The sequence below is a fragment of the Eretmochelys imbricata genome, chromosome 14 (assembly GCF_965152235.1).
Source record: "Eretmochelys imbricata isolate rEreImb1 chromosome 14, rEreImb1.hap1, whole genome shotgun sequence".
Classification (NCBI taxonomy): domain Eukaryota; kingdom Metazoa; phylum Chordata; order Testudines; family Cheloniidae; genus Eretmochelys; species Eretmochelys imbricata.
In genome coordinates, this window is record NC_135585.1 from 36,524,135 (window position 1) to 36,546,737 (window position 22,603).

The 22,603-nt window shown below is 54.2% G+C and overlaps 2 protein-coding genes across 2 annotated transcripts in view; one reads left to right on the plus strand and one right to left on the minus strand.

Annotated features, from left to right (window-relative positions):
* LOC144273992 (uncharacterized) overlaps nucleotides 1-22,603 on the plus strand; it is a 552,201-nt gene that overhangs the window by 139,723 nt on the left and 389,875 nt on the right. The gene's annotated exons all lie outside the window — the stretch shown is intronic.
* LOC144274855 (C-type lectin domain family 2 member D2-like) lies at nucleotides 1,535-20,992 on the minus strand. The gene is made up of 6 exons (XM_077833956.1): nucleotides 20,899-20,992; nucleotides 20,213-20,311; nucleotides 17,723-17,910; nucleotides 16,857-16,960; nucleotides 11,485-11,597; nucleotides 1,535-1,746 (listed from the first exon to the last, which is right to left on the minus strand). Exons 1-6 carry the CDS (start codon nucleotides 20,990-20,992, stop codon nucleotides 1,535-1,537), a joined length of 810 nt encoding a protein of 269 aa, XP_077690082.1.

Below are 22,603 nucleotides of genomic sequence, written 5' to 3' on the forward strand. Positions count from 1 at the left end.
CATTTCGACCAGCTCTCATCTCCAGTGTTTCAAGAACAAGAATCCACCATTCAAACAGCTTTGCACAGTCAGGAGTGTTTACAGAGATATGTCCACTGTTGCACCCCCATTCCAGCTATTGTAACACCCTCCCTCTAGGGTTCAGCTGGGTAAGCAGATGGCACGGGCAGTGCTGGTTGGAAAAAGTGGGTCCCCCCACCATGGCAAACTGATGAAAATGCGGGGGGGGGGGGGGAAATAATTTTCACTGAAATTTTCTACAGAAAGAAAAGGAGTACTTGTGGCACCTTAGAGACTAACCAATTTATTTGAGCATGAGCTTTCGTGAGCTACAGCTCACTTCATCAGATGTATACCGTGGAAACTGCAGCAGACTTTATATATACACGGTATACATCTGATGAAGTGAGCTGTAGCTCACGAAAGCTCATGCTCAAATAAATTGGTTAGTCTCTAAGGTGCCACAAGTACTCCTTTTCTTTTTGCGAATACAGACTAACACGGCTGTTACTCTGAAACCTTTCTACAGAAAGTTACACTTTTAGGCAAAAAGTTGAAAACCAAAATATTTCAGTTCAATGTAATGCTGCCATGAGGCCACATGGTACCTTGGTAGGATTACATTGAACTGAAATATTTCATGACATGAAACAACATATAACATGGTGCATTTTTCTCAGGAGGCTTGGTGGTTTCTTGATCTGACTGCATCTCCCACAGTGCACCACAGTCTCTCCTCAAGGTGAGGGGAGCCAGCTGTATCGTGGGTATCTCTGACTATGGTGCATCATGGGAGATGTAGTCCAGCCAACCAGAATGAGGAGAGTCCCCCCCAGAGCAGAATGGGGACATGAGACACCTGGACCACAGCTCCCTTGCAGCATCCCAGCAGGCTCTACAGATTGAAATGTTTTTGGTTTAGTGCAAATATTTTGTTTTTCAGACATTGGGGGTGGTGGTAAAAAAAACAACAAAAAGAACTTTCCGCAGAAAACAGCCAATTTGTGAAAAATCTGAAGTCAGTCACATTCTGCCCCATTAAGTAACTCTGGGAGGCAAAGGGGATTTAAAATGGGTGTAAACAGCCCTTGAAAATTCCCCTGCACAAGGCATCTCCCTGGCTGTTGTGAAGGCTCGGCACGTGCTCTGCTCCTGGGCCTATGGGGAGCAGAATGTTACAGCAGCCTCAAGGCTGCTCTGACTCACACCAGGTCAGCACAAAGCCTGCCGGTCGTTCGTCTGCTCTCGGATCACGCTGTCTGGATTGAAGAGATTTGATGCACCTTACCCTACTGTACCCGTATCGTGTCCGAATCCCAGAGCTGTCGACACAGTGACATCACTGGAAACGGAACATTCATTAATCCCCAAATCTGCTCAAAGCTTGTAAGTGCAAAGGAGAACGTAATAATAAAATATATTTTAAAAAATCCCTGAGAGGTTTAGGTCTGTAAACAGTGCCCCTCCTATAGGGGCACATCCTTTGGTCCATACGCACATCCAGCACTATACAGATCAGATTCAGAGCGATGTTCTAATCCACGTCCATCTCCTCGTCCTCTTGTTCTCCCATCTCTTCCACTTCAATCTCCCCCACATCGCTGCTCTTGGGGTCATCCTGGGGCTCTGTCGGGAGCAGGGGACTGGCTCTTTGGCCATCCGCTGCTCTGTAGTGACCCCTAACAGCATCTCCCAATGGCAGCTGCAATGTGATGTTCACAGCAAGGCACGAAGCATGGTTGAAATCTACAATCCAAGCAGAGAGCCCCATGGCTGGGTTAAAGGGCCGAGTGCAGGGAAGTTTGTGCTGCCCACGCAGGCAGACGGATGAAGGCAAAAAGATTGAACAAGGAACCAAATTGGACAACCATGTCAGGCTATGAGCTGTCTCAGTGTAGACAAACACCTCATTGCCCCTCAAGCCCAACCTGCAGCTCCCGGCTATCCCAGGCCTTGGCTCCCTCCACCAGAGATTTGTCAATACTCCTCAATCCCACCTCACCCCCCTGCGGTTATGGCCCTAGGTTACCCCGGACAACTCTTGATTCTCGTCACTCCTTCTGTGGCAGATACAGGATACACAGTGGGGCGGTAAGCGGGTTCCTCTGACACTCACTTGGAGTGATCTCTATGGAGATGGAGTTCATCTGTGAGGCTCCATCACAGCCATTATGCCAATTTTATAGAAATTGCACCCGTCCTAAAGTCTCATAAATGCTTATCAAATTTCTTGCACTGCACAGGCCACAGGGGAAGTATTTTACTCAATATTCTAAGCCATCTAAAAAGTGGGGGAGGTGTGGTTTTGGGGTTTTTGGTTGTTTTTTTTTTCTGCCCCACTAGCCAGGTATCTCCATTCCTCAGGCAGCGATTTTCAGAGCTACCTAAGGGATCTGCATGCCCAGTTCATCATGAGCCATGAAATCCTCTTGAAAATGAACTTCCCAGTGCCCCCTGGCTGGGGGTCGTCTGCTGGGGCTGATCAGTGACCTCTGGAACTGGAAAGCAGGTGCCTCTAACAGAACTGATTAAGGGAGAGATACCCATTTGGTCCCAGCAAAGGATTTGCCCCCCGTACTGCAGAGGAAGGCTAAACACCCCCTAGCTCCCTGCCAATCTGATTTGGAGGAAAATTCCTTCCCAACCCCACATATGGCAATAACTGAGACCCTGAGCATGTGACCCAGCATTAGACCCAGCCACCCAAGCTCCTGAGAGAACGAAAGCTTGGTTCCACTCCAGAGAACTGGCCAACCCCATCCAGTGTCCCACCTCCAGCCAGGGCTAACTCTGATGCTTCAGAGGATGGAAACAAACAACAAACACCGCCCCCAACCCAGAATACATGGGGCGGGGGGGAGAGAAGTCCCTTCCTGACCCCTGCAGGTGACCAGCTGAAGCCCTGAAGCATGAGACTTGGGACTATAAGACATATGCCAGAAAAGACCCCAGAGTTGGCCAGTCCAACCCCCACCACCACAAGCAACCCTGTCTGCAAATCACACTCAAATGTGTCCAAAGCTATCTTAAAACTAATAAAGTTGTTTGCTCCACAACTCCTTTTGGAAGCTGATCCAGAACCTCCCTCCTTGGATGGTTAGAAACCTTCTAATCTCCAGCCTAAACTTCTTCTTGGCCATTTGATCCTCATTTGTTCTTGTGCCTACATTGTCCTTTATGTAGAACAGCTCTTCACCCTCTCTGGTGTCTACCCCCCGATGTATTTATGGAGAGCCATCAGATCCCCTCTCAGCCTTCCTTTTGCTAGACTAAACCAGCCCAGCTCTCCCTTTCTCCTCTCATAGGACAGACCCTCCATTCCAGATGAGGGCCCCCCAGTGCCATATACAATGTCATTAATGCTTCTCTATCTCTACTGGAAAGGCCTCAGCTGATACATCCTAGAGTCACATTTGCCTTCTTCATGGGTCACATCACATTGGTGGCTCCATCATCCTGTAATCGACCAACTCATGAAGGTCTCGCCCTTCCTCTGTCTCCTCCAACTGATGAGCTCCCAGCATACAACAGAAATTCTTACGATTAGACCCTAAGTGCAGGATCTTGCACCCGGTACTATTAAATTTCATCTTTTTTCTGTTACTCCAGTCTACAAGGTCATCCAGATCTTCCTGTGTAAGATTCCGACCCTCCTCTGTACTGACCACATTTCCCAGCTTTTTATCATCAGTAAGTTTTGTTATCACTCTCCTACTTTTCGTGTTAACACCATTAGTAAAGAGATTAATGAAGATGGATCCCAAAACAGATCCTTGAAGAACTCCATTAGGAACCTCCCTCTGGTCCCATAGTTCATCTTTCAGCCTTCTCCCCTTCAGTCGGTTCCTCACCCACCTTACAATTCTTGTGCTGATCCCCACCTTCCTTAATTTAGCTAATTATTTCCCATGTGGTACCATATCAAATGCTTTACTGAAGTCCAAGTATATTAGATCTGCTGCATTTCCCTTGTCTAAACAATCAGTTCTCGTCTCAAAGACAGAACTCGGGTTAGTCTGGCCCCATCTACCTTTGGTTACATCCCCCTTGCCATTTACCTCCATGAATTTCATCATCCTTCCCTCACAGCGTGTTCTACAGCCCCTTGCCTACTACTCAGCTAGGCTTCGATGAATGGGTCTGGAGTTGCTTGGATCAATTTTTTCCCTCTTGCTTTACTAGCATCGGACACTAGATGGGGAAGAAGAGCCTCACCAGCTCTATAAAACCAGCTGGGGGAAGGCTGGGAGCAACAGGTATCAGAATAAGCTAGACCCGGGCTTCTCAAACTTTTGGTTTTGCTGGCCCCACTTTGAAAGTATTTCAGGCTATGACAACCCCCGACCCCCAAACAGTCATAGCAAGTTACTGTACGGACTCATAGAAACATACGCACGGTATTGCCACCCTTACTTCTGGGCTGCTACGGGCGGGGCACTGCCCTCAGAGCTGGGCAGCTGGAGAGGGGCAGCTGTTGTAACCCTCTTCCCCTCCTGCCCCCCTCCCCTGAGAACATTTTTGTGATCACTTGACCCCTCCCTCCCCCCACCATAGCCTTGCAACCCCCTTTTGGGTCAGGACTCCCAGTTGGACAAATGCTGAGCTAGACAATCTCAAACCATGAACTAGTTCCCAGGCAACCCCTGCGAGATGCTCGCTCTACCTTCGGTTCCTGACCCCTCCAGGGGCCGAGTGCATCTCCCCCATCCTCAGGCAGAGCTCAGAGCAGAGTCAGCAGCAGCAGCCCCTCCCTGGCGAGAGCTCCAAGCGAAGGCAGGGGCCTGGCAGAGAGAGGAGAGGGGCACAGGCAGGTCAGCGGAGGGGTGGAAGGTGGATCCCACCCCAGGAGATTTAACAGAGAGAGGAAAGCGGGGCTGTGAAAGCGCAGAACAGCAAGGGGTCCCTGTGGGGCGGGAGGAGCTGCCACCCCGCTCCGGCTGCCTGAATCTGGAGAGAGAGAGAGAACAGGGAGAGGAGAGTGCGGTGAGGAGTTGGTGCCCAGGGATCCCCCTGCCCCGCTCCTAGCTCTGGACCCCCCTTGCAGGGGTATCTGTGGGTGTGTTCAGGGAAGGGCCGGGGGCTCTGCTCCACCAGGGCTGAGAGCGTCAGAGCAAAGCGACTGTAAAACCGCTGAGTATTTTCAATGTTGCCTCACCCTGAATGTCACTGATCCCCCAATTTATAATGTGTCTCCCCGGCCGCTTCTCTTGCTAATTTGAACTTCAGGGAACACATCAAATCTCTCTCCTGTCCCCCACAGCTGATGGGTATGGGCCACTGCCAGGGCGCTCTACACTGAGGTTAACATCTGGATCCTGGCCAAGCTGGTTCGAGTCCATGTGGCCAACCCCCAGTGACCAAAAATCACAAGTCAGAGCCCCCAAAACCATCAGATTGGCTTAAACAAGATGAGATTTTGAAAACAATTTTGGGTTCTGTTCTTGATCTCCTGGTGGGGCAGCCTTTAGGGGTTACCTTTTCAAGCTTTTCTCCCCATCCAGGAGGGCTAGAACAAGAAAAACTTCTGACAAAAATGGCCAACCCTGCCAAAATCTTAAACCAGAATCAGAAAAAATTAGTTCAGAATGATTGAAAACAGAACAATTTTTGGTTTTTGAATTTTCCAAGAAGACCGTGAATGTTTTCTATTAAAGCCGACACTTTCCACAAAAACTTGCCTTGAATCAAACACCCAATTTTTCCTAAAAAAAAAAAAAAAAAAAAAGTCAATGGAACCATTTCAGTCAACTTGTTACAGCTGCTCTGAAATCCCCCATCCCTCCCACCCCAGTTCCCACAACCTCCCCCCCAACTCCAGCCCCTGCACCCATTGCACACACAGCTGCGCCCCCTGCCTGGCCATAGGGCCCCTTCCCTGTCCCCCAAAGAGCAGCTGCAGAAGATCCCAATGGGGGGATCTGCACAGGGACCAGCCAGCTGCACCTGCTGCTGCTCAGCCCTGCAGGGTCTGTGTTTAGCCTCTCCCCGTCCCCGTCCCGGGCAGAGAAGTGCGGTAACTGGGGCTGTGCCAGGCCCATCCCTGCCATGAAGATGCCCTGTGGGCTGCGGTGCCCTGGCAGAGGGAGAAGCTGCTGGATCCATCTGGGCTCCAGGCGAGCGCTGGGTTGGGATCAGGCCCCTCTGGGGTGGCTGGGCAGCTGGTTTGCAGGGCTGGTCACCTCCTGGCCCCATGCAGATTGTCTGAACGGGGCAAGCTTCTCTCTAAGGGGAGCTCGGACAGTTCCTCCCAGACCTGTCAGTCAAGACATTGCCTCTATTGTTTAGAACCGGTTGTGGGGTCCCCATATCAGGATTCCCCCCTTATATCCCCACACCACGCCCTGGAGGGACCAGATGGAGGGATCTCATTTCAGTCCTTGGCCCTGGCCTGCTGGGATCCCTCAGGCACGTGGTGACATTCACTCGTGTTCATCCACTCCCCACTTACAGGATTGTGACCAGTGGTGTCTCTCCCAAGCAGCCCTGTCCCAATGCCACCCCAATGGGCTCCGGAGCTGTTGCCCCTCCATTCCCCACCCAGTTCTCTGGCTTCATGCCCTCGCCCATGCTCCTGGTGTCACGCCCCACAATCTGATTGGCTGAGAATTCGTTCCCAGTGCTTCCAGCCCAGGGTCCTTGTCCCTCCCTTCCCCCTAGCCAGCCTGGGACAGGGGCAGCAGCTACCCCTGCAGCCCCACCAGCCGGAGCAAAACGGAGAACACGAGAGACAAAAGCGCGTGCGTCTCCTTTTAGGGTTGTGCCTCCAGCCCAAGAACCAAATGGATTATCCAGTGGTTCTCCAACTTTTGTCCTGGTGACCCCTTCCACACAGCAAGCCTCTGAGTGTGACCCCCATTATAAATTGAAAACCACTTTAATATATTTAACACTGTTATAATGGCTGGGGATGAAGCAGGGTTTGGGGGTGGAGGCTGACAGCTCGTAACCCCCACATAATAACCTCATGACCCCCAGTTTGAGGACCCCTGGACTACACTGAGCATGCACAGACAGACAGACAGAGGGTTGAAAGGCCGCTGGGATGGACAAGACTCTGGGGCTCTGAGAGACTGCCCCCCCCTCCGCCCCGCCACCCCGCAGCAGTGTGAATTCAGCTCCAACCAGGGGCAGGAATCTGAAATCAGTTAAACAGCAGAGACTTCATGCAGGCAGAGGTCCGGCTTGCCAGGCAGGGACAGCTCCTTCCCTTCCAGAACGTGGGCATCGGCAAAAATCAAGCATCAGAAACCTGGGAATTACAGAGTTACGGTCCATGCCCAGGCAACCTCAACTCTGCTCCCTGGAGCAGGCAATAGGCACTGGGATTATCGGCATGTACAGCAGCTGCACTCACTGTGGGACCTGTAGCTGTACTGAAGGGTGGGGCAGGTCGAGAGAGGTGATAGGCGTTAGTTTGAGGAGTGTCCGAGCTGTGACTGGGCTACAAGGAAACCAGGGGTTGCCCCCACCCCATCAAAGCGCAGGAAGCCTTGTACCTTGAGGACCCAGTCTGCCTCATTTTGTTGCAAACTTGTGTATGTTGTCTCAGTAGCAAGGCACTGGGGGGGTCTTGCCATGGGGATTGGCAGCAGTGAGGTGGGATGCCAGAGCAGGCTGTGGGTTGAATGGTGGGTAAGGGAAAGTCTAAGGTTAGATGGTATCCAGTGAGTGAGTGGGAAGTGGTTGGTACATTTCACATGTGCAGTATTGTGCAGGGATTATGCTTAGTGTTTGAGCACTGGGCAAGCGGAGGCAGCTCCTGCCCATGACAGTGAAAAGGCCGAGTGTGAGCGTATGATGGACCTGTTGGGACATCACTCAGAGGGCGGAGTTACGGCAACCTGGGCACGTATCTGTATTTCCTGGCTTTTAGGTGGTTGAGATTTGCTGAACTCGATATTCTGGAACTGCTCCATTCATGGCCGTGGATATTCTCATCCCCACTGCTGGAGAGCCTGGGATATGCACCAAGCGTGCCCGGACTCAGCTCCTCACCCTGATGTCAGCGGTGTGTTGTTGGAGCATGCTCCCAGTATGCCTGTTCTCCGCTCCACACCCACAGTGGTAGGGCTTCCCCACATACTGGCTCACAGGGGATGCAGGAAGAGGTGCTCAGACACCCCCAGAGGGGCAGGGACCCACAGAGCCCAGCTCACATGAGGGGGTCAAGGATCATTGGGAGGGAGGGGACTCAGGACCCTCCCTCAAAAGCAATGGCCCCCCAGAACCATGCTCACATGAGGATGGAGGGCACAGAGGGTGGGGTCAGAACTACAGAGTTGGCCAGGGCCCTCCCCTCCCCCCCAGATCCTGCCACTCGCACAAGGGACAGGCACACATGGGAAGTTTTAGGGAAACAGGCTCAGACCCCTCAAGGACAGGCCAAGGCCTTCCAGCTCCCAGATCCCATGGGGGTGTCAGCCATATATGGGCTGGAAGGTGCCAGATCATGGCCCACACACCCCTGCTCCTATTCTCCCCCAGTCCCCATCCCTCTCCCCCACTCCTCCCTTCTCAGTGCCCCACCCCACCTAGCCCCTAACCTCAACCCCTCTCTGCCCCTGTTCCCAGCCACTCTTCCGTCCTTCTCACCCTCCGCTCCCAGCAAGCATTTGCATGTGGAATTCATTGTCATTTCAAAGTCAGGGTTAGCACCTTCTGAGTATTCTGCTGTATTTGGATTAAGTTTCCCCAAAATAAATAATAATAATGTAACCCTTCTGCCCGTCAGAGTTGGCAGCAACAAGGGCCGGGTTCAATATCTAGGGGATCCATTCCAATAACACAATGCAAACCGGCTCGAGCCCCCACCCAGTGACCTGGGACAAATATATACCACCCCCGCTGGGCGCCTCCAAGAGGCAATACTTCCCCTCTCGCAAGCACATAGCCTGAGTGTAGCAAAAGCCTTTTAATAACAGAGAGAAACAATGTGGCATTATGTTGGGGAAACACCACCAACAGGATTCATAACACAACCCATGAGCAAAAAAAAACCCACCCCAGGCAAATTGGGGCATGCCCTTTTCCCTTTGGTTCTTGAGTCCAGCAACCCCAAATCACCCAAAGTCCCAAAAGTCCAATGCCCCAAAAGTCTCTGTCCCTGGTCAGGGCAGCCCCAGAGTTCGAAAGTTTATCTGCGGAGCTTTACCTCCCAACCTGGGTGGAAATGGGACGGGGGTAAGAGGCACCTTACATGATCTGAAGCTGACCGCCCCATAGCTCCATAGCGGCGCTCCGCTCCGCCAGCTGCCCCACGAACTCCTTCACTCAGCTCCACGACCCACAAGCAGCTCCTGCCATCCACACACTGCTCCGCGTCGAACTGCTTCACCAGCCGTGCCGCAAACTGCTCCACAATATATCTTCAGGCTCCCCCACTACTTAACACAACACTCAGTGATTTCAGCTCTTAGGTGAATTCAGCTTGTAGTAGGGGAGCCCCAGAGCTGGTGCACTGTCAGCCCAAAGTGAGCTCAGCAGCCTATAACTAGACTTCTAATGAAATCAAAATTAGCTCTGATATTCCACACTGGAGAGAGGAGGAAGTGCAATTAGCATGGAAGGCCCTCACCAAGAGGCCCATGCCACCAAGTATTAATACTTGTCCCCAGCCTCTCTCTATTCACACAGTTTTGGAACCCATGACCCTTGCCTAGCGAGTGCTACTTAGTTGATGGTGAATCCCTCCATCATAACAAAAGGCCACGTACAGTTCCAAGCACAGTTCCCATAATCAGGGTAATAACAATTTATTCTTCCTGCCCCAATAACAGAGACGCTGGGGATCCCACAGTAGCCAAAGTGACCATTTGAGCAGCTATGGTCTCATTCTAGGCGTGGTGGGTGTGCCTATGCAAATGACATCGGCCCCTGAAGTTCTTTTCCACAACTTGCCACACCTCACCACCAGATGTCAGGGTGGAGCTCATCCTGACACTGCTTACAATAATAATAAAAACCCTTGGAGAGAGGCAGATTAGAGCAAGATGCCTCCTTTTTTTAAGATACAGATTTCCTACCAAGGCTTGGATTTGAACTCCTAAGAGCATAAGACCTCCCACACTGGGTCAGCCCAAAGGTCCATCCAGCCCAGTGTCCTGTCTTCTGACAGTGGCCAGGGCCAGGTGCCCCAGAGGGAATGAACAGAACAGGGAACCATCAAGTGATCCATCCCCTCTTGCCCATTCCCAGCGTCTGGCAGAGGCTAGGGACACCATCCCTGCCCATCTTGGCTCATAGCCATGGATGGACCTGGTCTGCATGAATTCATGGTGCCCACTGCGGTTCAATGGCTGGACCATTCCCCCTGGGGTCATAACTAGCTTTCAAGCTCCTTCCCCTCTCTCCCTGCACGGGCACAGCGTGATTTGCTTGGCGTGTGAGTCTCACACCGGCTGAGCAGCCGGCCAACCTAGAATCTAAGTGGTTCATAATGTGGTCATTTGATCTCCCCGAAAGGGCTGGGGGATGCCCTGCACTCTGCTGGGAGAACTCTCAGCCATCTAAAAACAGAACAGGAGGACTTGTGGCACCTTAGAGACGAACACATTTATCTGAGCATCAGCTTTCAGGAGCTACAGCTCACTGCATCGGATGCATTTAAAATCCTGGTGCAGTGATCTCAGCCCTGGCTGTAAGGAAAGCAGGTCAACTTTAGCTGGTTGGGGGCTTTGTTTGGGGGAGGAGGGGATCTCAGAAATCCCTTGTCCAAATGGCCCTGTGGGCCCCCCCCGAGGCAAACAAACTGTCAAGGCTCCAAGTCAGTGGATGGATTTCAGAGCAGGCAGGAGATCGGTGCTTTAGGCAGGGATCTGGCGCTTTGCTAGAATAAAATCTCTTTAGCTGCCCTCCACTAAGATCCCGTCCTTCAGCGCCTCGTCCCCAGGGCTCGCTTGGGACCCCAAGTGAGGGTCAGCCCCGGACCCCCCCCACACAGCGGGCTGAGACACGCGATGGTTCAGAGGGGGTGTTAGGACACTTTGGCCCATCAGTTAAAAGACAAAGAAACAAAGTCTGCCCTGGGGACCAACGGAGACGTCTTCTCTCACTGCAGAGAAAAATCATTTCCCCTTCCACCCCAAAACAATCCGCGCTTGTGATTTGCTGCCCAGCAGCGGAGTTCTTGTCTCGGGAGGCAACTTCAGCTCCTGCAGGTTACCCGCCTATTTTGCCCCCCTTAACCCTCCTTCCATCTGGTCAGCGCACAGCCCCCTCCCCAATAGACCCCGCCCGCCCCTGCCCCATCTGGTCAGCGCACAGCCCCCTCCCCAATACCGCCCCCCCCGATCAGAGCGCAGCCCCCTCCACAATAGACTCCGCCCGACCCCTCCCCCATCTGGTCAGCGCTCAGCCCCCACCCCAATAGACCCGGGGTTCCCCAGTGTGATCGATGCACCCACCCAGGTCTTCTCCCCCCCGCCCACCCGGCACCTCCCTGCTCGCCCCCTCCCCGATCTGTGCACAACACCAGCCCCTCCTCACCTGCTGGTGGAGACCCCCAGCCTCTGATCGCTCCGTGGGCAGCTGGCGCCTGGATCCTGGCTCGCAGCTCGCCCAGGCTCGTGTCCCCTGGAGCGGGCTCAGAGCGAACCTGGCTGGCAGGCAGAGGGAGCAGCGAGGGGCGGGCTGCCCCGCCGGGAGTGGGAGTGGCTAAGTCTTTATGCAAGGTAGCCTATTTCCCCTTGTTTTTCCTACCCCCGCCCCCAGACGTTCTGGTTAAACTTGGATTTAAACTTGGAGAGTGGTCAGTTTGGATGAGCTATTGCCAGCAGGAGAGTGAGTTTGTGTGTGTGTGTGTGTGTCCGGAAAAAAAAAAAAAAGGGGGGGGTGAGAAAGCCTGGATTTGTGCTGGACATGGCCCACCTTGATTATCATGCACATTGTAGGGAGAGTGGTCACTTTGGATGAGCTATTACCAGCAGGATAGTGAGTTTGTGTGTGAGGTTTTTGGAGGGGGGTGAGGGGGTGAGAGAACCTGGATTTGTGCAGGAAATGGCCCACCTTGATTATCATGCACATTGTGAAGAGAGTTGTCACTTTGGATGGGCTATTACCAGCAGGAGAGTGAGTTTGTGTGTGGGACGGGGGTGGAGGGTGAGAAAACCTGGATTTGTGCTGGAAATGGCCCAACTTGATGATCATTTTAGATAAGCTATTACCAGCAGGAGAGTGGGGTGGGAGGCGGTATTGTTTCATGGTCTCTGTGTGTATATAATGTCTGCTGCAGTTTCCACGGTATGCAACCGATGAAGTGAGCTGTAGCTCACAAAAGCTCATGCTCAAATAAATTGGTTAGTCTCTAAGGTGCCACAAGTACTCCTTTTCTTTTTGCCCTGAGTAATTACCACACATACAAACTAACACGGCTGTTACTCTGAAATCCCCCAATACTAAAACAGACAAGTTCTTATAATAAAAAAAAGGACTAGGGCCCCCCCCTTGAACTGCTGGGGGCCCCAAGCAATTGCTTAGGCTGAGTCTCTCTGTTTATACCCAGGGCTCTGAGTGTACGTAGCCCAGCCCGGCACATGTGCCTCAGTCTCCCCTTACCCTGCACCACCACCTCCAGCTGTTGAAACTGAACTCACCTGGGCCTAGGCCTGGGCCTGGGCCTGGGCCTGGGCCCCCCTGCCATGCCCCCCCCCTCAGAACTGTACACCCTTCTCTGCCCCGGCCCCGCTGGCTCCCCCTGGGGACGACACTACTCTTCCTGGTTCCACACCATGACCGCCAAAGGCTCACAAACCAGCAGATAAAAAACTCTGCATTTAGTATTTTAAGTCTCATGATTTTTAAGTGGGTCTCACGGTTTTGAGGCCTGACTCATTTTGAACTCTTGTGTTTATCAATACAGAAATTATCTAACCCCTCTCTCTCTCTCTCTCTGTCACACACACACGCGTAACTTAGTCTTACACACCTGCTGTGGGCGCTGACTCCCTGGGTGCAGGAAGAGGGGGAGCGAGGGTGAGGCCTTAGGGGAAGGGGCAGAGTGGGGACGGGGCCATGGGACAAATCAAACTTCCCAAGAGCCTGTCTGGGCCCAATATAGTTTTAAGGGGCTCCTACCTCCCCTCTCCTGCCATGGCTCTTAAAACCAACTGAGAATCTGAACCATCTGCTGCCCAGGGCCCTGGGGTGAGCGGTGCTAATGCCAACCCCAGTATGGCCTGATACGGCCTGCACCCTATTTGTGAGACGAAGGGTGAGAATTTTCACCGGGAGTGGGCTCAAGACCCTGCTGGGTAGCAGGCCCGGTACAGTCAACCAGAAATCCCCCCTATCATCACTGGGGTTGGGTCCAGGCGAGCAAGGAAAAGAGAGACGTCTGGTGCACCCCCCTCCTTGCATTGCAGGCTGACATACACGGTGGAGTGTGAACTACCGCCCTGCACCGCCTCACATACTTGATTTGCCACGGCTTTCATGGGACGGTGGAGGTTGATGCTTCCCTAAACCCTCGGGATACAACTTTCCGACTCTCTTTTCCCCTCCCGCAGCCACTCACACACTAAACCCCCTGAAAGTAGCAAACACTGAAAACCCATCGCAGGCAGCCTAGCTCCGGGCAAGCAGCAGGAATGGGACAGAAGGGCAGAAGCGCACGAGTTCTCCTCGCCCCTGGCAGAATGCCTTGTGCGGGTTGTACCTGGGGGGTGCAGGGGTGGAATGAGCCGGGGACGTGTGCCCGTTTGAGCAATTCATAGCAGGCAAACGAGGCACCTTTGGGGGAGCCTTGTCCAGGCCTGCCATGGGTCAGCTCTCTCAAACCACCACCCCTGCCAGGGCAGGCCTGACCTTCCAGCCCCCTGCAGGCCTCGCTCTCTGTGTACAGGTTAGCGATCGACACCCCCAAAGCCTCTGAGCGTCCCTCGGGAGTGCTCAGCCCGTTCCACTGAGCACACGCAGAACTGTGACTCTCTTCCCTCAGGCGCGGTCCACAGCAGCTTGTAAGATTCAATTCAGGCCAACCACTCTATTGAGAACCCAGCACTTAGATATACAGAAAACAGGAATGAGTTTATCATCAAAGAACAGAGATGCAAGCGAGAGTGAATAAATAAATACTGGAAAGTAATGGTTACATAGAAAACCAAATCCTCACACTTTCTAGAGCCGGGGTTCTCACAAATTTTTGGCAGCCTCAGCATGCGGCTCTGACAATACTTTACTAACTCTAGGAAAAACAAATAAATAAATTACATGTGCATATTTACATAGGGATTTTTTGCAGACTCAATAATAAATATAAGGTACAGTTGTGTCCTATCTTTACTGGACCTAAACACAGAACAAACCAGTGCTTTGCACAGTCTTGTCTTTTTTGTTGTTCTTTTGCTTTTTTGGTCAAAGGTGGACGGCTGTACAACAATTCTGAACTAAATTTAAAAATCCTTTACATAAGAGAAGTCCAAATATTAATGAGAGAATGTATCTGCCAATATGTCCAAAATTTCTTTCACAGACAAAAAAACCCAATCCACCTAGCCCAGTAATAATAATAATGATAATACTAACAACAAAATCTGAGCCGTTGCTGTTGTCTTTTCAGCTTGGTTTTTGCATCATTTAACAGCTTGCGCCTCTGAAACTCACCATGGTAATTTGGTTCAACTTCCCTTGCACGAGTGCTGTAGGGACGTTGCACGACATACGTTTCAATTTGATGAATTTCTCTCGCACACTGCAACTTGCTCATAAATGGAATCGGATAGCTTCAGAAACATAGGAAACTGCCTTTTCCCCTGGTGCTGAAGTGTTCCTTTTTCTTTCTCTGTTTTGCTTTTCTTAGCAGAAGGTCCCAGAGGAGCCACCTGCTGTCACATTCAAGGTCATTTTCTGGCACTAGATTATTTGAAATACTTTCTGATACCCAGTCACATTTTTAACTCTTTCACCTCCCCCACATGAACAATCGCAACCTACCCAAACAGCACGCAGTGAGATGGCCCATAGCCACTTACAGAGCTACAGTAACATGAGATGTAAACACAGTGATTAGAGGTCTATAAAATCATGAGTGGTGCGGAGAAAGTGACTAAGGAAAAGCTATTTACTTGTTCCCATAACACAAGAACTAGGGGTCACCAAATGAAATTAATGGGCACCAGGTTTAAAACAAATAAAAGGAAGTTCTTCTTTACACAGCGCACAGCCAACCTGTGGAACTCCTTGCCTGAGGGGGTTGTGAAGGCAAGGACTATAACAGGGTTTAAAAGAGAACTGGATAAACTCATGGAAGTTAAGTCCATGAATGGCCATTAGCCAGGATGGGTAAGGAATGGTGTCCCTAGCCTCTGTTCGTCAGAGGGTGGAGATGGATGGCAGGAGAGATATCGCTTGATCATTGCCTGTTAGGTTCACTCCCTCTGGGGCACCTGGTGTTGGCCGCTGTTGGCAGACAGGATACTGGGCTGGATGGACCTTTGCTCTGACCCAGTCTGGCCCTTCTTATGTTCATAGCCAAAGAATACACTTTGTGACTTCAAAGAAAACCACACCTATGTAGCTCAGCTCTGCCGGCATGGTACTATTTAAAAGGGAGCGCGCATTAGGATTTATGGCATTTAGAAGGCACCTTTAATACTTAACATCTCAGCGATTCTTGGGGCACTTTGGAGGCTCTTGTGGCTGCAAAACAATCAGCTGGTGGCTGCATTTGAGAAATGCTGTTCTGGAGTCTAAATGAACAAGGCCTTCCCTTCTCTCATTTCCCCAGCGTGTGGCTGAGACTCCTTCTCATGAGATCACTCTCTCTCAGCTGCAGAGAAAAGCTTGACAATGTGACCCTGAGTTTAAAGGTTCAAGAGCAGAAGGCACATACAAAGAATCCACAGTTTAAACGAGACACACTTATTGCTTGAGGGCTCCACTGCCTGATTTTGAGATCCTGGCCAGGCTGACGAATTGGGACTTGGCTCGTTCAAGTAGGCGTGAGTTGGATCAGTGTCATTTCTAGGAGTCCCATTTCGAGCCCCCTTCCAATGCAGTCTCTTTTCCCATCACATACACTGACCCAGCCCTGACCCAGCGCCATAACAGCCTGAGTTTTCAAAGTACTGAAGTAACCCAGACCAGGGAAGTGGGGGGTCTCCACCCCCCTCTAATGGCTGGCCTGCAGAGCTTTATCAATCGGGTGCGGGGGGGTTCAGTTAAAGAAGTGGATTCTCTCGCTCCTATGGAAGAGGCTCATGCTTCTACTGCTGAATTCCGGGGTTCAAACCCTGCTCCGGGCTCAAGGTTTTGTGATCGCACTTGGAGCCCACTGAAACCCATCGCGGGGTGTTGCCTGGGCAGCCATCACTACTGTACCCCATTCCAGTGGGAGCCCCAGGCGTCCAGCACCTGTGAACCGCAGGCTCCTTTAACATCGGTGCCTTGCTGCGGATTCAGAGGCCTCACCAGCCAAGTCACTCAAACCTGCCGGCTGAAATCCCCAGCGGGACCTGCACCTACCATGCACTGCTCGACATGCTGCCCTCTCTAGCAGCCACTGTTAACCTGAGCTCCCTGCTGCCTCCTTTCCCCAGGGGGAGTCAGACACCCCAGGGACCTTGCTGAAGAGGGCTGGGGGAGAACAGCGAGTGTCCCAGCTGAAATCCCAGTGGGCTGCGAGGGCACCTCTGGCTATGGTGGACTCTGTCTCCGCCCAGCACTGTGCTGCAGGGAGGAGCTGAGAGTTCAGGGACACGCCAGCTCCCATCGGTCTCCGATACACGCAGGACGCGAACGGACCAGGGTCGTGTCTGGTTGTTTCACTAGCACTGAATGGTGGATCTACCTGAGCTCAAACAGCTCAGACACCAGAATCCCCAAGCCCAGGGAATTAGTCCAGAGGGGTGAGAGAGACTCACAGGTCCTTGAATTTGGTGCCGTTGGCCCATGTCCAGGGATGACCCTGCTCCCTCTGGAGGCCGATCCAGTGGTCATAGACACCCATATGGCGCAGCAGGAACACCTTAAAGAAAGCTGAGGGACAGCAGGTATCAGCCCCAGCTCCCGTGCTCCCCCCACCGCCCCTCCAGGGCTCTGTGCTGCAGAGAATCCCAGTTGCATATTGAAGGGCGCTCAGTTTACTTTCAGGGGGGGGATTTTCCCCTCCCTCTTGCAAAGCACAAGACCACCCGGGCAGTCTTAACCCTCCCACCGCACACAGCAGCCCCGCCCCAGTGCTCCCAGTCACCCACACCCCAAGTCCCCCTGGGCTGGGGGCAGCTGCTGGGTCTGAACTCTCTGCAGAGACGTCTCTTCTCACAGAGCAGCCCCCACTCACCACAGCAGGGTAGGAGGAGGGAGCGAGTCAAACTGAAGTGGGAGGGGTCAATGTGACAGGTTCCCACCCCCACCCCACCCCCACCCCACCCCCCACATCCTCACCTGGCTGCTCCTTTCCCTTCCCCCAAACAGGAGCACTGGCTGGGTTCTCAGTCCCACTCCCACAGCCAGTAGATGCCTGAGCCAGCCCTGTCCTTGAGAGGGGCTGTCTCCCTATTTGGGGAGGGGGAAGCTGAGAATGGCCAATCCTCGTGATCACACACAGACAGTAGGGCCCTGGGCCCAGCCAGGGCTGGCGTTCAGCCGCTGGAAGTTCATTCACTCCGGCCTCCCAGCACGGGAGGGGTCAGAGCTGCTCCTCACCCCACAGGGGCAGAGCCCAGGTCCTACCGGAGCAGCCACCACTGTGCCAAGGCCAGTGTCTGGCAATTCGAGAGTCTCTCACCATTTCCTGCTCACTGTCGATCCCAGCCAGGGAGGCACCCAGTGAAGAGCAGCGGCTCTGGCTATCGGTCCAGCTCCTTTCCCTCTCTGAGGGATAGTAGCATTTCCCTCGGTATCCCAACCAGCCATCCAGGCACGAGGGGCCAGCAGGGGGGCACAGATCAGCTGATAAAAGCTTAGATGCCAGCACTGAGAATGAGACAGTCACATGGAGGGTAAGAGTTGCACCTAGAATTGGGCATTTGACTGGTACAAAAATTGGTTAACTGACCAGTCAAATGTGCCAGATAGTGGTCATATATTTTAAAATACCAATTTATCAGAACAGTAACAAAAAAGAGCAAGACGTCATTGTCTCCAGTAGCTTTAGCTTGATATGGATCTACCGAATTTTTTTTAAAAAATGTACTTCATTGAGTTATTTTAACTCAGAAAGCAAAGGCGAAACACTGAAACCAAATTCTGAAAAACACCAGCCAGGCTCCAAGACGCAATCCGAAAGGCAGGCTGCCTCCTGCCCCCAGGGCTCTCGCTGGAGTATTTGACTGCGGCCAAACAGGCAGTCAATTAACCCGCTTGCCAAGCCTACTGGGATCCCCAGCTGGGGCTAGTTCACAGCAATCAGACGCAGGGGGAGGGAGACGTTTGTCACAGTAAATTTGCCTGGCAAGAAGGATTCCAGGGACACTCCCAGCCTGGGAGGGACTGACACAGCTCAAAGCATTTCACCCCAGGCACAAGATCAACAGCTGGACCTTCAACCTCGCAACAAACAGCAGGTGAACAACTGAGAAGAACGTGGGAACTTTCACTCAGGGACATGAAAGCCACAAGGGGGCGCCAGAAACCACAGCCACGGGAAGTGACCTGTTGCACTGTGGGCCAGGAATGATGTAACTTTATTCACTTCCTACCTGCAGACTTTTCTTTCCCCAAACACAGCAGCAAGAAAGGCACTTTCTGGAAGCCCTCAGAGCAGCGTAACCCTTTCAGAGCCATGAAAGAGCAGCAGTGGGTCACCCACAAGTAACACCAAAGAGGATTTGAAAGGCCTGTCTAGTTGAGAGCAGTCGGACTCAAACCCCTCCAGACATTTTTGAGCACATCACTTTTGTTTGCACCACAGTAACTCGGTAGCTGGTTTTCAAGCCTTCCCATGTGGCTGGCGCTCAGCGTGGAACAGACACTCTGAGTCGGGAAGAGTTAGGAAACGTGGCAGCGGTGATCAGAAAACGAGCATGTGTTCACCTCACTCACAAGGCCCTGTAGATTTCACTGTCCAGTGCACGGTAGCCCACACCCCTGCCCTACTGAACTGAGCAGAGAAGTCAGTGACTAACAGTTGATGGCACAGGCTGTCTCCACCATCCATCTCCAGGTCAGATGCCACATGTTCTGCAGAGCTCCCTGCACCTGCAGGTGTGTAACCAACCCTAAGCTCACAGATTCCCACCTTACACAGTGAGAGCCAATGCTGCCCATTGCAACAGCCTGCCATTACAGCAGGGAGCTGGGATTCAGGGTCCATCTGTATCCGAGCAATCTGCACCGGTATAATCACAGTGACACAGTGACATCAGGGCAAACACCTCCTGGAGATGCGCTGGAGCAGTGCGGCTCGCTCTGGTAACTTCCTGCAGCGAACTGCACCAAGGCAAGCTGCTTTGTGCACCAGTGCGGTGCGTCTCCTTTAGCGGTTTGCCCCAATTCAACGGTACGGATGTCATGACATCGGCACAGAGGATTCCTAATGCAGACAGACCTGGATTCAATCCCCTCTGCCAGCTGCTAAACCCTCCTGGGGCCCAGTGATCAGATCCCAGGGCAATAGAGAAATCCCACCCCCAACAGTCTCCAGCAGCCCCTGCCCCAGACGACGGGGGGACACAGCAGGGTTCATGTTCACGGCAAACAGAAGCCCTCTGCACGAGCACACGCCGTCTGTGCAGCCGGGGGGAGTGAATGGTGCTACGGGAGCCTTCATGGCCACGCTCAGCGATTGGGGGGTTTCCACACTGCGCTGGTGGAGGAGTCTAGACTGAGTTCTCCGGCTCCTTTCAATAACACGGCAGCACCTGCCGCCCGACCACAGGCGTGACCTGAAGATCCAGGAAGGCCAGGCTGGTAACCTCAGAGCAGCACAGGGAAGGCAAAGGGCTCAGGGTTGCACTGCACCCTGTCCCACTGGACACCCTGGTCAGGGACTGCTTCACGGCGCGTGGCAAAGGTGACTTGGACCCAAAGTGCTCAGAGATGGGCTGGGGGGGCTAATGTCAGTCAGATCGTCCCGACACAGAGAGTGCCCAGGTGCAGGGGTCTGGGAGGGAGCAGGAGGAGGGTCGGGGAGGAACATCCCCCAGGAATCCTCTGTCCCAGGGGCAGAAGCCAGACAGGCCGGGAGGAGAGAGCGACCGTGGCAGGTCACGGGGAATGGGATGCACGGAGATCGTAGATGGAGGGGAAGGGAGCAGGGCGGAAGCTGGGAACTCACCTGCCAGAGCAATGATGGCAGCGATCAAAGCAGACAATACAACTCTCAGTGCAACCACAACTCCACAGGTTGGACTTTTCTGGCAGTTCCAAGGAGGGTCTGAAACAGAAAGACCCGTGAGGCAGGGCTGGGAGGACACGTCTCACTGACAGGACCAGGGCTGGAGCTGCCCTGGAACATGCACCGTTCTGTCGATTGCTCCTTCCCTCAGACGCTCTGGGAGAGGAGCCCGGAGGGTCAGGCAGACCTCCCCCACCCCCAAGGGCAGAGGGAGGGTCCATGGCTCCCCAGAGCTGCCCTGGGGCTGTTACCAAGATCCGGCTCTGGCTGGGTAGCAGGGCCTCAGAGCAGCAGCCAGGCCATGGTAAGAGCTGCAGCTGTGGGGAACTACAGACCCTCCCCCTGCTCTGGGCAGGGAGACTGGGAGAGGGAAACGGACCAGGGGCTGCTCTTGGCCCCCCACCCCAGGCAAGTGGAGGGTCATCCACGGCTCCCTGCAACTGCCTGGACTCCCCAGCTGGACTCCAGCTGCCAGCCAGAGGCGGGGTGGGGGGGACCTGAGGGGGAAGAGAAGGGGGAGGGGCAGGGCCAGTGACAAAAAGTGGGAGGGCCATGCCCCCTTCCAGCACCCCGGGCAGTCTCAGTGTCTCTCTCCAGCCTGCCCCCAGGCAGAGATGCCCCATTACCTGGGTTCTCTCCAGTCTCCAGGTGTCCATTGCCATTAACACACAACTCCTGCAGCGGCTCTTCGCTCTCAGCAGCCCCAGCTGCTGGCCCCATCGTCTCTCTCAGCGACACTCAGGCCACAGACGCTGCAGCAGGTGCTGGGCTGGGGTCGGCTCCTCTCGGGCTGAGTGGGTCCTATTTGGCAGCAGCAAAGCTGAGGCACAGGTCCTGGCCCTGGCTCCCCGTCCCTGCTCCAGACTCTCCAGCCGATCTGAAACCCAGACGGACCAAGCAGGACAGGTCAGGGGTGGGGGAGGCGATTTGTGGTTTCTCGTTCCCTGCCCAGCAGCCCAACCCCCTGCCAGAGGCGGTGCCATGATGATTAAAACCCCTTCACTCCCATCGGCCCCTCCGCCCCCCAGGGCCTCAGAGACCTGATCTGCTACAGGCCCCGCTCACCCGTGACAGGCACTCAGCTGGGGGGTGGGGGAGAAGACCCTCCTCACACACACAATCCTCCTGGAAGTAAGTGTGAGTCGGATATCAGAAGGGGAGGGGATGGGGCTCAAAACAGCCCTGTCCCTGGCCCAGCCCCCTCCTTGAAGGGCAGGACTTGAACCAGCGTCCTGCGCTCCTCTGCCCAGCCCCGCTCCTTTCCCTTCTGGGGGGGGGCTCTCCCGACCCCCCCCGCCCTTCGGCCCGGGGCCCGCCCCCCAAATCGCCCCCCTTTGGCCCAGAATCCCCGCCCTTCGGCCAAGGACCGCCCCCCCCAGCCGCGCTGCCCTCCCCATGCGGTCCGCAGGCACCGCCTGAGCCCCACCCCCCATTCGGAGCCCCGCCTCCATTTGGTCCCAAGCCCCTGCCCGAGCTCGGCCCCCATTCAGAGCCCTGCCCCCCATGCGGTCCCCAGCCCCGAGCCCGAGCCCCGCCACCCATTCGGGCCCTGGCCCCGAGTCCTCCAGTCCCCGGCCCCTCCCCCTCCCCCTCCCCATTCGGTCCCCGGCCCTGAGCCCCGCTCCCCATTCGGGCTCTGGCCCCGAGCCCTCCGGACTCCGGCCCTCCCCGTCCCCATTCGATCCATCCGGGCCTCCGGCCCCTCCCCCTCCCCATTCGGTCCCCAGCCCCTCCCCCTCTGGGTTCCCGGCCCGCCCCCTCCCCATTCGGGCCCGCGGTCCCCCCTCGCCCCAGCCCGGCTGTGGCTGGAACCAGCCCGCAAACCCCGCCGCGCAGCGAGCGAGCTACCGCCGAGCAGCCAGCAGCACCCACCGGCCCGGGTACCGGGAGCGTCTCACTCCGCGGGAAGAGCGCCCGGCGCTGAAGCCAGGGGAAGGAGCTGAGGTCCCACCAGCCAGGCTCGACCCCGTTACCCGCTAAGTTTGCAGCCAATCAGAGCCGACCTAAGAGAACAGCTGAGCCTTCGGTTCCCAAGTTTCATCACAACAAGGGCCAGTCCCCGCCCTCAGTCCCGCCTCCATTTAACCCGGCTCCCCCTTCTCTATTGCATCCGACACAAACTGCTTGTCTTCGCTTTCAAGGCCCTTCCCGTACTGTCCTCTCCCAACCGGACATCTCTCATTCACCGTCCCAAGGTGTTGACTCCCACCTCCAAAACTGTATCTATGCAAACTGAGGCACCTATCCTCCTTTCAGGTATTTTTTTCATCCCTTGACTGGTGACACATGTGAACCCCCCCCGCCCTTCGGCCCGGGGCCCGCCCCCCAAAT

Excerpts from the sequence above, each read along its gene's own strand:
- LOC144274855 (XM_077833956.1), bottom strand. The coding sequence starts at position 20,992 with ATGGGGCCAGCAGCTGGGGCTGCTGAGAGCGAAGAGCCGCTGCAGGAG. Across the intron at positions 20,312-20,898 it reads GGAGACTGGAGAGAACCCAG|ACCCTCCTTGGAACTGCCAG; the intron begins GTAATGGGGCAT and ends TTTCTGTTTCAG. Across the intron at positions 17,911-20,212 it reads TGCCATCATTGCTCTGGCAG|TGCTGGCATCTAAGCTTTTA; the intron begins GTGAGTTCCCAG and ends TCTCATTCTCAG.